The sequence below is a fragment of the Falco cherrug genome, chromosome 2 (assembly GCF_023634085.1).
Source record: "Falco cherrug isolate bFalChe1 chromosome 2, bFalChe1.pri, whole genome shotgun sequence".
In the NCBI taxonomy this organism is placed as follows: Eukaryota; Metazoa; Chordata; class Aves; order Falconiformes; family Falconidae; genus Falco; species Falco cherrug.
Genome location: NC_073698.1, coordinates 23,868,279 through 23,882,893, shown reverse-complemented (window position 1 = coordinate 23,882,893; position 14,615 = coordinate 23,868,279). Strand labels below are relative to the sequence as shown.

Sequence of the window (14,615 nt, the reverse complement as noted above, 5' to 3'; positions counted from 1 at the left end):
AAAAGGTGGGCTTAAACTCTAAGATACTGGGGGCACAGCAGCACTTTCAAAGCAGTGGAGAGAAATGTTTACATTATCTTCAGTAATTCAGGGAACAAAGAGCTCTGGAGCAAAGCATAGGGCTGGAGGAGAGAGAACTATCTGCTCCACAGAGGGACAAATTGCTTCTGTGTGATGATTAACAGAATCGCAACAGATGAGAACATGAGAAAAAAAGTATACTTTTAGTCAAGTTCTGTGGTGACCAGTATCACTCTTTCTTGCACTCATCATCTTGAGGAGACAAAACCCACCATCTGTTCTTGTGGTCCTGGAAACTTGCAGAAGTGCTTCAAAGAGCAGCAGAGATAAACTATACACTATCTCAGCAAAAAATTAGCTTGTGGAATAAATTCCTTCACAAATGCTAATGCCTGGTGGTCCAGGAGAGGTAAGGTTTGCAGCTAGAGCGAGTATCTTCTACTAGGCAAACAGACACACTGAAAGAAAAAAGCTAAGGCTTTTGGGAACACCACCACTTTTTCATATCAGAAAGCAAAGCAGAAAATTTGAGGGGCATTGCAAGAAAACCGTCTTGCATAAACTGAAATGATAACTGAAAGACATGGCTCAGTATATGCTTTCTGAATGCTTTCAAAAGCCTTAGAGAGATTTTGAAAATTCTTCTTTAGAACACAAAAACCTATTTGACAGCACCCTCTAATGCATCTTAGAAAATCAATGCACTAACAGAAAACGGGAGGTTGTCTGGGACAAAACAGCCCAGTTACATACAGCCTTTGTGTTACACATTACAAACTGCAAATCAGGAACAACTAGAAGGCACAGCAATTAAAACAGGTAAGAGTCCAGCAAGAGTTCTTCAATGTCCTGCCACTGAAGAGTCAACCCAAACCGCATGGTGCTACGCAGGGCAGCAGGCACTCTGGGGCACAGGCTAGGACGCTGTGTGTCTGTCCAACACAGCTGTCTGACCCACATGTCAGTGAGGACCATGCTGCACCCAGTCCCAGTGTACCACTGGTGTTACACAATTAATCTAACACTGGGCAGCTGTGACATGAATGACATCAAACTGTCACCATCTCAGTTTGTATTTGCACTCCCACCCCAGGAGTGTTTTACAATACAACAAGCATAGGCAGTAAATGGTGTCATTTCCCTTTTTACAAATAGTTGACCTCAAAGACAGAGGGCTGCCATCTCTGCTGTGCTGTGTTTGTGCTCTCCTCTCCTGTGAGCTCAGTGCAGGCTAGTCCCTTTCCGTGGGTCCTGGAGGTGCTTCAGCTGCGGCTGCACAGTGCTGTGCCAGCCTTTACCTCCTAAACGGTCTAAATTAGCTTGGGCCCTGGCTACTGATGGGGCTGCCTTGCTTCTGAGCCCAAAGCTAGTACGGGGCTTGTCTGCACTCTGCACCCACTGCAGTGCCTACTGTCAGCCCACTCCCTGGGCACAAGCAGCAGGGAGCAGCAGCTCTGGAGCTCCAGGCCACAGACCCTGAATGCACAATGGAGATACCCTTAGATACAGAGCACGCAGCCATAAAAACTCCTCCTTGACCTTTGGTCACATCCATTCATTCCACAGACTGCACCTGCACTGCACTGTTACTGCCAATTTACATTGCCTCAGAGTGAAAAAGTCATGCTCCACCACCTCCAGCTGCCCTGAGCATTAGGAAAACCCCCAGGCTGGAGAGAACAATGCTGGCAAACAGGAGGCCTGTTTGCTGGGCTCACATATTACAGATGACTGGCCCTTCCGCACACTAGATGCCTGGGTACCATCCCCACGGCATGTCAAAGCCTGACAGCACACAGTGCAGAGCACACCTGTACGTGGCGGATACTTGTGTGAGAAAAGCCATCATGAACCATGGTGTGGGGTAATGGGTAAGAGCTGCAGCTGGAAAAATCAGAACTGTATCCACTTAATGCAAAATGAGAAAAGTCCAGGTAAAGGCATTACGGCCATAATCCAGGGCAGGATGTTCTACCACATCAGATGTGCTCATAGGGGAGTTACGGCATTTGTTCACTCTAGCTGTTAAAAATAAGCTTAAGTAGCTGCATGTGAGAGTATTCCTACCTACATACAGAAAGCAAAGCAAGGAGAAGCACTTGGGACATACAACCTAAGAGATTAGACTGAATGATGGAGCAGAAATCAGGGAACCTGGGTTGTATTACCTGCTTGATATTTAGGCTATATATTGCATGGGCCCTATTGCTTCCCTGTACAGCCTTTAACTAGCATTACAAACAACAACAGGCAGGGCTCTGCTGGCCTTACCTGTGTTGAGCAGATTCTTGTTCAACCCTTGGTTTCATACAAATTGACTACAATGGGTGGGCTGGGAAGCAAGTATGCACGGGGAGCAGAGCTAGTCTTAATATTGCTGTTGTAAAACATCTGGAAGCATGTGAAGACAAGACATGGCAATATAATGTACTACTATGTAGAAATACCAACAGGAATAGAAGGGAAAAGCAGTAAAGATAGTCAAGAATATTTTTATCCAGTCATCAGTTTGTTACCAGTGTCTACATGCTGCAGCGTTCAGTATGTGTTACCTGAACCCACTCAGTACTGGCATGGTCTGCTCTTCAAAGGGAACAGGAGGAGACTGACCTGATTCTCATGATGCAATTTGACTTGCTCCAGCTGCAGTCTGTGCTCCTCCTCCAGGCTCTTCTTCCTGATGTTGTGCTCCTCCTCCAGGCACTGCTCCAGCACCTGCAGCTCCTCCTGCTGCTCCCTTTGGAGCTGCTTCACCCTCTCCTCAAAGGACCTCTCCAACTCCACCTTCTCGCTCTGCAGTTTCATCCATTTCTCTGTATTGAGGACTATGGAGACAAGACCATCAGTCAGGCTCTGAACTCCTTGGGAGCAAACAGTGGCATCAGATCTGTTGGTATAGCACTGAGCACAGTGGCTCTCGCCAGCTCTGGGGCTCCCATGAATCTCAGCCATCAAGCTCTCGTTGTTGCTTCTCTCTCTGTCCCACTCTCTCTCACACACACATACACGCATTTGTTTAAATAGAGGCACTGGCAGAGTATGCAAAGACCATGTAAAAATGGGATCTGATGAAGTATAATAATAATCATCATCATTATCTGGGGACTCCGAGGACCTGCAGGGTGACTGGATGTCCCCTCCTGGCCAGCACAGTCTTGGATCCAAAAATCAAGACTTTGTGGCTTTTACTTTACCTTGGATATAAGAAACAGCATGTGAGACAATCACTTGACACAAATCCTTTCAACTGGGATACAAGATTTTTCTTACCTCCTTCTCACAAGCCATAGTCCTGGCTAAGTTCCCCACTTCCAGCAATGTGCCAGAAAGGCAGAAGCTGCCTGGGCTGTCTAGGCACATCCTGTGCCCGCTATGCAGGGGGTGTGATTGCCCACTTGAGCAGGAGGAGATGCATCTCATACATCCCATCTTCCAGCTGTTAGAAGCTGCTCACCCCATAAACCTGTATTTCGCACCAGATCCATCAAGGATCTCTTGAATTCATTAATGCACACTTCTTAAAATATTTTTATATTCAAACCACTATCTTGTGTGCTTCATGGAATCAGAGAGTGCAAATGAAAGGCTGATGCTGAAGGCAATCAGAAAATGTGAAATTTGTACTCTCGTGAACTAACCCCGTGACCATGTCTCTGAATTTACAACCATGTCTACAACTGGTTTCAGAAGCTGTGACTCCAACAGTTCCACCAAGTCAAGGATACTCAGTCTATTTCCCCATTTTGTTCCTCAGCTGTATCGTTCCCCAGGTCCCAGAACAGCAGTGTCACAAACACTGTATCCTTGGACTTTTGCTTTCTTAAGAATGGTTTCAACCAATCCAGATACTGAAGACCTGATGCAATTTGGAAAAGGTCAGCCAGACTACATTTAGAGAGCAAGTTTGCTCACTTGTAAAGATCCAACAGGTAAGAAGCGATTAAAATCATCATGACCATAACACTCAGAAAAACACTAGAGAAGAAGAGATTTTTTTTAATGGCGCTACTAGAAGTTCTTTCAGATTTAGACCCATAGCTGGTTTCAAAAAATTACCACCTTTTAAATATACCATCTATATTAGCCAGTCATCCTTCCTTTGCCTTTTAAAATGCACGTGCCACACACAGACCAACATGGCTTTGTGAATCACTGAACTGGAAGCAGCTGTTTCCCTGGGTAGACAACTGAATGTTTCAGAAACATATTTATCCTATGACCTCATATTTGCTCAATATCTGGCAAAAAAAGCCAAACGCATTTTTCTGTCTCTTTCTAATATGGTATCACTCAGGTAATTTTTTTCAGGATAGGATCAATTTGTCAGATTTACCTATTGCTGTGACCATGGGTCATGTTAGGTGCACCCATGTGAGGTAGTTTGGCCACCAGAGCTAACCATGTCTTTCCCCACACAGCTATTTTTCACCCTGTTTAGAGCCCTGCTTCCACATTTACTGGATAGTAATACCCAGACTTGCCCAGTATGCCCAGACAAACGTCACTACTGGGGTCCTGTTCCGATCCTAATGTTTTCTGGAACACTAAGAGGGACTCTGCGTCCCTTTCAAGCTCTCTGCTTCTTACAGAAAGAGGGAAAGCAAGCCTGAATCGGTGAGCTCAGCGCCGCAGCAGTGGCCCATAGAAAGCTTTCCCACCTGCCTCATACCCAAAATGGAACAGCGCAATTTATACGGTCATTAGCTGAAATGTCTCCTGGCAGTTTGGATTATAGCTCTAAACCCTCTCTCTTGCTTTTGTATTTTTTATTTCCTCTGACATACAAACTGATCTCAGAGCTAGAGGACAAGGGGTAGTGCTTGCAGCTCTGTGTTCAGTAGAATTCAAGCTTACTCAAGCTTTAAATTGGAGCTGTAATGAACCTCATGTCTCTCCAGCCTCTCTAATGAGATTACTCAGCTCACAGGGAGGGCTGGGCGACAAAATGACATGCTCTAACCAAAAGAAATTCTATCTGAAAAACTTTCTGCAACCTGAAAGAAAATATTCACCTCTTGCAAATCAAACCCTGATGCAGATGCAAAATAGAGGGAAGGGGAAAGCAAGGAAAGAGTGTCTGCATGGCATGTTCCCACACACCCAACAATGATACAGGAGGCAGAAAACGAGGCCATTGCCCAGTAAATTTGCCCTATACTGAATATCAAACACTTCTTATGAGAAGAAGTGATCCCTACCGCAGCCTCCCAGACCAAGAAAATGAGGCCAAGGACTGAAGTGATGAGGAAAGACTGAATCTCTTCTTAGGCAGGAGATGGATCTTTGGGCCTGGCTCTGCTGGGGCACGAGTAGCAGAAGGTGACACTCATGCAGCCCAGGACGAGGTCTGTGGCTCCCTTACCTGGCTGGGGAGCAGGAATCAGTGTGGGAGAGCCTGCCTAGCTGGAGCCAGTGCTTAATCAGCTGTGGCTTCAGCAGGTGGTTCTGGTGAACCAAGTTGATTTGACTCCAGCAGGGCCCTGACAATAGATGCCTGAACAGAAGACCCACTAATGTTGCTGGGAAACTGAATTTTACTTTCAGACATTGTGATATGGATACTGTAGAAGCGATCTTCTAGAAAAAAAAAAAAAAATCACTAAGGAAAGTTATATAAATGTATTACTGACATGGAACAAGACAAACAGAGCACAACTGCTATCAGTTGCTATCCAGGGGAGTTACACCCTGGTTCTCTTTTTCCTTCTCTGTAGGTATTTCAGTTGCTGCTTACAGACTGGAAATGACTCTGATGTAACATGGCATGTCCCAGGATGACAGCGTGCTGGGTTAAATGAGAGCAGCTGCCATTGCTGCCCTACTCCCCGAGCACTGAGTGGTTTTTACAATGTGCAACAGATGAGCAAAACTCATTTCACACCGGGCTGGGAAGGTGAGGGAAAGGGAGATGTCACTAAAGGACAGATCCTCCCACACAAACCCAGGCTGAGCCACAGCCCAGCCTTCCCAGCCCTGGCACCTTGCATTTGGGGGAGCAAGTCTCACGGGAACTGGGGGGCCGGTGTCATGTGGCCTCACAAAGGGACCATCTGCTTCTGACATGACAAATAGACTCTTCCCCTTGCAGATCCTACTCTTCCTCCTGACCCTTGGCCACAGATTCACAGACAAATCACAGCCACCTCACTCAGGTTAAGGATCCTCTGACTAGGAAGCATATCCAGGAGGAGGTGGCACACAGGCTTTGGCTCCCAAACTCTCATGAACACAGATAATGCAAATTTTAAACTTGACATCTGATTGTCTTCCATTCATCTAGGGTTTTGTGTATCTTCATACCTCCTCTGAACTCATTTCAAAAGCCATTTGCCTGATAGCAAAGGAGCAGGTAATTCTGACATTTAATTTCCATTAGTTCGAAGGGAAACAGCTGGTGTTCAAAACCTCTTTATTCCAGGAGTCTAAGTGTTGCAGCTGAAAAGTGCTTATATTTATAATTTATAACGGCGGGTGTCTTGAATGTAGAATGATTGCTTGTCATGTTTTCTAGCCTTGGTATTTCTACCAAAATACATGTGCAAATCTTACTGCATAAAATAACAAGTCCCTCAGCATTTATAGAGGCCACATTCCTCCTCAGGGCTGGGAAAGGAAAATCACTTTCCTATTTCACTGCACGCTGGTTTCAGATAGGTGCGATACTTCACAGCAGTGCTGGGGGTAAAGGTGGACGGTGTTATCCGAACCTAAATATTTTGCCTGGGTCCAGAAGGGTGCAGGTCCTTAGGCTGTTTTACACAATGCTCCATCACTGCTATTGCTTCAGCAGCGGTTTTATCTACCAACAGAGGCTTCCTTAAAAATATATTTTGACTTTCCTGAACAGTGGATTATATCTCAGTTTCATTGATTTGTACAGCAGAATCCTGCAGTTTCTGTTGAAGCTAACGAAGACTGTGTGCTTTCAAAACCAAGCACATTCAGCACCTCAATCATAATTCTGAATTAGAGCTATTGCCTAAACCACTAAATGTACATACTGCTTGCATCAACCCTGGCTAGTCCAGCCCTGTTTTACTGATTCATCCAGGTATTTGCATCAGTGAGTCTGACATGGTGAATTTACACATGAGAAATCAGGAATTTCTGACCAACACCCATGCTGTTTAACTGCACTGGTTATTTTTAAATTAATGAGACATTACTAACTAAAATGACCAAGACAAGTCAGAACTACAGCTTGGTTATAGTCAAAATAACATGCTCCGTAGACTTTCCCTGTATTTCTTCACAGAATCACCTATGATTGCTGCTGTCAAATAAATGACTGTTTCATTCTTTACCTGCAGAAAGCTTGGTACAACATGTACAATATTGTACAACATACAGATTCATCCGACAGTGAGACCAGAATAACCTTCCTATAGTGCAGGCAGGCTGCTTATCTCCAGTAGCACCCACAGCCCCAGCTTGCACTGCTTTAGAGACAGCAAAGAACTGCACTAATGAGAAATGCTCTCATGCACATGGCATTTCACCTCGTCCACAGATCTGAAAAATGGGTTGCTTCACAAAATTTAAATTTATAATTTTGTTCCAAGGGAAAACAGACTACCCAACAATTTTTGAATTACACTAAAAACCATAAATATTCACCTTCTATATGAATGGATACATACCAGGATATGTACTGCTGATGAATTTTTTCACATGTTGCTGGGGAGCAATACCTGCACATGTTCATCTTTTTGTCCATCTCTGCTGGGATTCCTTCTACCTGGGTATGTTGCATCTCAGGGTTGCATGGAGGGGATACCTCCAACAAGCGTGACAGATCACCAGCTACCCCTGTTGCTCCTAAGCAGCCTCTGCTCAGCATCTCAGTGTTTCCCAGAGTGGTGGCTTGCTCAGGAAGAGGTGGCCCGTGATGGTTCCTCTCCAGCACACATGCCTACTGGACCATTAAGCAAAGGACTATCCCACACCATCTTTCCCTTCTTTGAGAAAGAAAGCACATACATATCTATGGCTAATCTGCCTTCTGAAGCAGTACAGCTCAGCTGAGACCTCAGACTGCTTTTCTGAAGCATTTGGGATTCTTACCAAAACTGTCTCCATGGACTATCAGGACCCAGGTTTGTGCGGAGGAGGTATTAACTGCTGCATGCACAAGAGCAATGGCAAGGGCAGGCAGCACAGTGATCTCCTGTTACTGAACAGGCTGCTCTGGGACTCCCAAACAGGCAGTCAGTCATATCCTTGGCAAAGTTCTCTAGCAAAGCCACCAGTGATTTGTATCCACCTCAGCTGTACAAACATGGTGTAATGGAAGCAGAGCTGCTCTTTACCTCCAGCCCTGTATGTCCCTTTCCTTCCCATGTCACCACCACCTACAAAAGCACTCATGAAAATGAGCAAACCCAACCTGCTAGAAAGAGGTAGGGCTTTCAAATGAAAGGAGGGTATTCAATGGAAAGCTTCATATGTGCCCTGCCTAAAGAATGTACCACTGGCAACCACTCCTCTGTAAGAGCTGTGGAAATGCAGAGGATGGATGAAGGCAGGCATCAGGGAATAACTAGAAACACTGTTTTGCTATTGCTGCAGTATCCTTTGGCTGTGGGGACAATAAAGCTCTCTATGAAATGATGATCAGCCAAAAAATTTCAGAGGGGCACAGCAGGGAGCACAAGCTGTTGGGCATCAGAAAAGGGCTGTGCTCAGCTTTTCTGCGGTAGGTTGTCACAGGCAAGGTGAACACGAAGCACAGGGAGGATCTGCAGTTCTACTTGCCTTGCAGGGGTTTGGCCTGTGCTCCCCCTTTGCAAACCAAGTCACCCTCCCACCACACGGCACAATCTCTGCTTAGTGTATGACCCAGCAATTGGGGTCCCCCATGCAAAGAAATCTGAGAGGTTCCCCCTGTTCGCAGCTCTAGTCATCAGTGGTTCCAACAACTTTTGATGCTCAGGGTGTCCCCTGTGCCAGTGGTCCTCCCTCCAGGTGCCCTTCCTCCTCTCTATTTGCCCTGGAGTAGATGAACTCAACATCACACCCATTCTGGGGAGATTTAAGCCCAGAAGAGCTCAGAACTGGCTGCAGCCAGTGCAAAAGCCTATCTTCTCTGTCAAGAGTTGCAATGTCTTTACACCATCCCTGTCTTTCCTGTCTAGATCAGAAACCAAAGAGGGTAAGCGGTGCATGCAGATACACAGAGAATACTGAATGGGACACATTGCTTTTGTTGTCTTTCAACCAGGAAGAGACCTTAGAGATATTAATAAGCAAGTTCTGAGCTTCATATCCTTAAATTTGCAGCTGAACTGCCAAACATGCAAACGTACGTAAGTGAGCAATGCATTCCCAGGCACCATGCACCACAGAGGTCCCAAGTTCCCACTTCTCATCACACTGTGCTTTCTCCTTGGAAGTGGTGGTACATAGTCTGAAAACGGAAGCTATGGATTTATGAAGAACAATTTGTCTAGTAAAGATAATGTGTGGTGATGGTCCCATCTCCACAACAAAGAGGTAGAATCACAGTTATCTGCAAAGCCACAAAACCCCTTGACACTGGGCTTCAGAAAAGACTTCATCACACGTATGCACGTTCCCCAGGATTAGGGCACAGAGAATAACTGTGTAAAGTGAGAAAAACACTTTGTTACTTTGCCTGTACTACTTACCAGTTTCATCCCTGATCTTTGCAAGCTCTTCTTCTAACTCCTTTATTTTCTCAAAGGTGTTTTCATTCTGTTTGAGGAAAAAGAGAGAAACACGTATAGTCCCCAGGTTTATCCCTGATAAGCACTTTCACATGTTCATTTAGTAAAGCAGATTAGATTGATTCCTCAGATTTTTTTGGGGGGGGTAGGGTGGTGAGGTGGTGGTGGGATTATAATGAACCCATTCCATTTTCAGATCAGGCTTAGGAGCCATGACTCACTGGCTACAAATACCTGGTATCTCTATAAATACAGGTACACACACTCATGTACAGGACAGCACAGAATACTCTATTTACTCATATGGGTCTAAAAGGACATTTTTATTTTTTTATCATTTTTTGTTCTATCTGTGTACCATATATGGCTGGACTGCATGTACAAGATGGTTTTCTTAATTCTGTGAAAACACTTGCATCTATTGATGCCTGCATTTAACCACCTCTAAACATAGCGATATGGTCATGCAGTCAAATTTGCCAAGCAGATTACTGTACTTACACCGTTCTAGGCATGGTGGACATACCCATAGAAACACCACTGATGGCCTAATGTTCATGCCTATTTACACATTTATTTCTGGTATTTTATTGTCTGTAAAGAAAAAGAGCTCTTTTCCTCAACTGTCTCAAAAGAAATCCGAATATTTAAGGAATTAAAACAGATGAGTTGGCCAAAGGAAAATTTAAACATATTTACATTAACAATGCTAAGGTGTTATTACTAAAATGCAAGGACTTTGACAGCAGGTATCTTTTGAGTGCTGTGCAAACTGACAGAGAAAAGCCTCAATAAAATCTATTGGAGTTTGGTTTAGTACAATAAATCCCAGCATAATGATTCGAAGCATAAGGGCACTTTAAATTGGAATGTGTCCTGAATCACATCAGGAAGAAGACAAAGAACATACCATGCTGGGAAGATCATTAAAGATTAGGAAAACTAGATCAGCCTACTATAAATTTGTCCCAGGTTAGAAAAGGCCAAGAATCTTTAAAGGACACTACAAAAACCCTAATATTTAAGAGAAAAAGCAGTGTAGTGGCAAATGGAATTATAAGCAGTCCTAGAAAGTAAATCTTTCAGTCATAATCAAGCAAGGCTAATAACAATCTAGGGCATAGAAAAGATTAGTTCAGCAGTAAGATACACAGCAGATAGGATAGCAGATTAGTTTTGTCTTACCAAAATGTAAATGGAAAAAATAAATATTTCAAAGCTTAATGTTTCTCTTTATTTTTCTGGCATCTAATTTTAAACTGTTAAGAGAAGTAACACAAAAGCTTTATTTTTGCTAATACCAGGAAACCAGAATCTGGAATTTAAATTAATCCTTTACACACTGCTGTTTTGGGATGGTTTCTATCAGATCCAAGGGAGACACTTTCTGGAAAGTTTTGCTGTAAATAGAGTGATAAAGTGAGCTCAGTTGAGATCCTTGGGTGCTTAAGGAGACCCAGGCGATGTGGGAATCTTTTTAACTCAGTTATGGGAAGAAGCCAGGCACGCAAGGCTGGGCTCCTCCAAACAGTCAGCTCCGTACTCTGCTGAGTAATGCACAGGGTGTTGTGTGCCAGGACTGCAGAGTCCCCAGCCCTGACCAACTGCATTAGGCTCAGAATAAAATGCAGTGGATTGTTCTGTTGCTTTTTGTTGGGGTTTTATTATTATTATTATTATTAAGTAATTAAAAAAAAAAAAAAAGGTGTGGATGAATATAGCCTCGTATGTTAAAAAAACATAGCCCTTCACACAGATTCCCAAACCAGCCATCTTACAGAGATAAGGTTTCCCCTTTTGGAGAATATCACTGCATCTGCCCGTACCGTCTGTTTAACTCACTGGAGTAATTTTAAGAAGTGTTCTTGACAGATTGCCAGGACTGTTGCCCTTGAAGGTGTGTGCACAGGGATATACTGGATATGGGGCTTGCAGAAGGAAAGCACCCACTCAAATTACCAGCTCCTACTACTTGAAACAAAACCCATTTAAAGCAAGAGAGCTCTGTACAGATCATTGCCAGCACCTACAGATGAGCAGAACTCAGTGGGATTGTTACTATTCTACTTACATAAAGAATTAAAAGAGAGTAAAAAAATTACAACCTAGGAAAAAGAAGTTGTTAAAATGTTGATCCTCCATAAGAAATATTACAGAATCCTTTTTTTACATTATGTTTTATCTTAGATAAGGTTTGTCCTACCCTTGAGGACACTTGGTGGGGAGACTCTCTCCAAAAGAGTGGAGAATCACTATGGTACCAGCTTAAAAATGCTATCCTAGAACCCAAACTTCAGCATGGACACCACCCCACCAGGAGAGCGGACCTCCTGGCTGTCTCCCACTATGCTGGGGCCATGGTTTCCAGAGCAGCCTCTGGGGCTATCTCGAGCAGCTGGTGTTGGCACAGCTTAGGTGGCTTCCCTGTCACTTGCTTGTCCTGCCAATACTTCTTGCATTGTATTTTATTTTGGTTAGAGCTTTCGGACTGCTCTTTGGGACCTTGTATTTATGTTTCCTGGGAGGTCAGATGTGCAAGGGTTGCCCTCAGTGCCAAGGTCTCAAGTAGTCCCTCTTTCTCAGAGGGTTCTTTTAGAGAGCAACAGCACATGAGTCCTTATCTTTCTCTTCTGCAAAAGAGGCAAGGTGTAGTTTTGGCTAATCATCATACCAGCCTTATGGTCTCCTGGGTGCATGGTGAACTTATAAATTCCTGACATTTTGTGTTATTGCAACCTGTTTTGTCAGCGTAACACAGTTGGTTTGGACTGCCCATGTTCCTGCTACCAGTGTAAAACATGACATTAACACAAAATGAAAAAGCCCCTCTTGTTATCATCAATGTGGCTCTGCAGATAACCAGCACTTCAGTGTCAGCGCAGCCAGGAAATTGGGAATGCCAGAACTTAGGGAAAAAAGCATTACAGCAGAGCAAAACTGGATCTGACAGAGAATGTAAAGCTCTCAGGTCCAATGCTGAGATTCATATAGATCCAATGTCAAAAAATCAAAGCAGTTAGGAAATTCAGAAACGCATGAGGAAAAATCCCCCAAAACAAAGCTGTAAGAAACCAAATTAACAGGATATCCCATTGAATTAAGATTTGTTAAAATTTATCTCAACAAAATACTTGAAAGAGAAGACAGGGTAAGCAGGAACCTTTCCTGCCCTCCCAGAAGTTTTGTTTCTAACAGACTCAGCATATCAAAGGATCTCAGTAGGTGTCCTTTACTAGGCCACCAGTTAGAGTCAAGCCATTGAGGGTTAGTGACTAAGGGCCAAATCCAACCTAGGTTTAAAAAGGCTCAGCAGCCATGCTAGTGACACAGCTGTTTCTAGTGGGTGAAAAGGTCAGAGACACTGTAAGAAGATTGTGCAGATATGCAGCATTTCAGTGAGGCAGTTCAAGCAAGGGAGAAAAAAACCTGCTTCAATGTGATTTGGGGTTAATTTTTTCTGGCCAAAATGTGAAAACAAAACAGTGGGGTTTGTGCCCACTGTTGTATTTATTTTTCAGGTACTTTTAATGGATGCTGGAATTCATTGTTGCTTGGAAAACTGATGAGAGAGGTCTTCCATTGGCTGCATTCCAAGAAATTACTCTGATACTGAAGTAATTTTCGTAAAAATAAAATTACACTCATGATGGAGATGAAGGAAACTTTCTTACTCATACCTATAATCTACCATACAATGATTAAGTCCCATGTCTGGAATATGTCCCATCTCCTCAGACAGAAAATAAATAAAACAGAACAAGTAGAATAGTATGTTTGCTCTGTGCTTAATATTCAACTGCTCTGTTGAATAGAAGACACAGTAGCAAGTCTTTTTCCTATCATCAGCTTTATAGCATACAGACCTCCCAATATTTCTTTCGTGAAAGGCTCAATGTCAGATTGCATTTCAGCAAGTGAAACAGACAACAAAATGCACTGATGTATTCTCCATTCAACTCAACACTCCCTGAGGACAGACTGAGGTATGATGACTTGTATTGGTGCAACATCCAAGCAGCTCCAGAAGAACTAGCAGGTAGTCAGGTAGGTAGGCAGAGAGGTAGGAAGGAAGGAGGAATTAATCTAATTAAATAACAGTTAACTTAGCAGTGGAGTTCAGGAAACATCTGCACGGTTTAGATATAATTGCATATGAGGACCTGGAAAAATAACTTGGTAAAAGATGCCATGACACAGGCCTGAGGATGGGCAAGATGCTGGTCTTGTCTGAACAGATTAAGAAGGGAAGTAGTGATGAAGACTTGGGGCTGGAGGCTGAACAGGGCTTTGAGCAACCTGATCTAGTTGAAGATGTCCCTCCTTATTGTCGGGGCGAGGCTGGACTAGATGACCTTTAAAGTTGCCTTCCAACCCAAAGGGTTCTATGAAGGGCTCTGCTTTAGTTGCATGGAGCTTCAGCCAACAGGTAGACATCCTCAATGAGACACTGTCAGGGAGACAGGTCAAGATTTTGCTTTGGACCAGGAATAACTGTGGGATGGGGAGGCAGAGTTGAGGTTTTCCTTACAACATCTCTCCTCTGAGAAATGCAAAGTACCTGAGAGATACTAATTCATTAGACATACTAATTAGTTAAACCTCCAGGTACTTTTTAACAATAGGTAAGTAATAGTAGATCCACTGCAAAAATGGGTCAAATCAAGCAAGGAACATCAGAAAATTGCCCAGACCCACATAGGAAGTCAACTGCAGCTAGGAAGTAAACACAGGAGCCTGGAGTTAGCTCCCCAACTTGACGTGTCTCTCCTCCCTGCCAACTTACATGCTTGCATATACTCTGAGGTCCAAATATATGTACAGTATCTCCACAAACACTTCCCAATTCTCTATGATACCTCCTAAAACTATGCACTGCACACAGATTCTCTGTGGCACTTATTATTAAAA

At 43.7% G+C, this 14,615-nt stretch overlaps 1 protein-coding gene across 1 annotated transcript in view; it reads right to left on the bottom strand.

Moving 5' to 3' along the window:
* The window catches only part of MTUS2 (microtubule associated scaffold protein 2), a 318,965-nt gene that overhangs the window by 22,257 nt on the left and 282,093 nt on the right, over nucleotides 1–14,615 (bottom strand). Inside the window, exons 9-10 of the mRNA XM_055701794.1 lie at nucleotides 9,669–9,735; nucleotides 2,632–2,846 (exon numbers count right to left, since the gene is read on the bottom strand). Of these exons, the coding sequence (XP_055557769.1) occupies nucleotides 2,632–2,846; nucleotides 9,669–9,735 (282 nt within the window). The remainder of the gene's footprint in view (nucleotides 1–2,631; nucleotides 2,847–9,668; nucleotides 9,736–14,615) is intronic.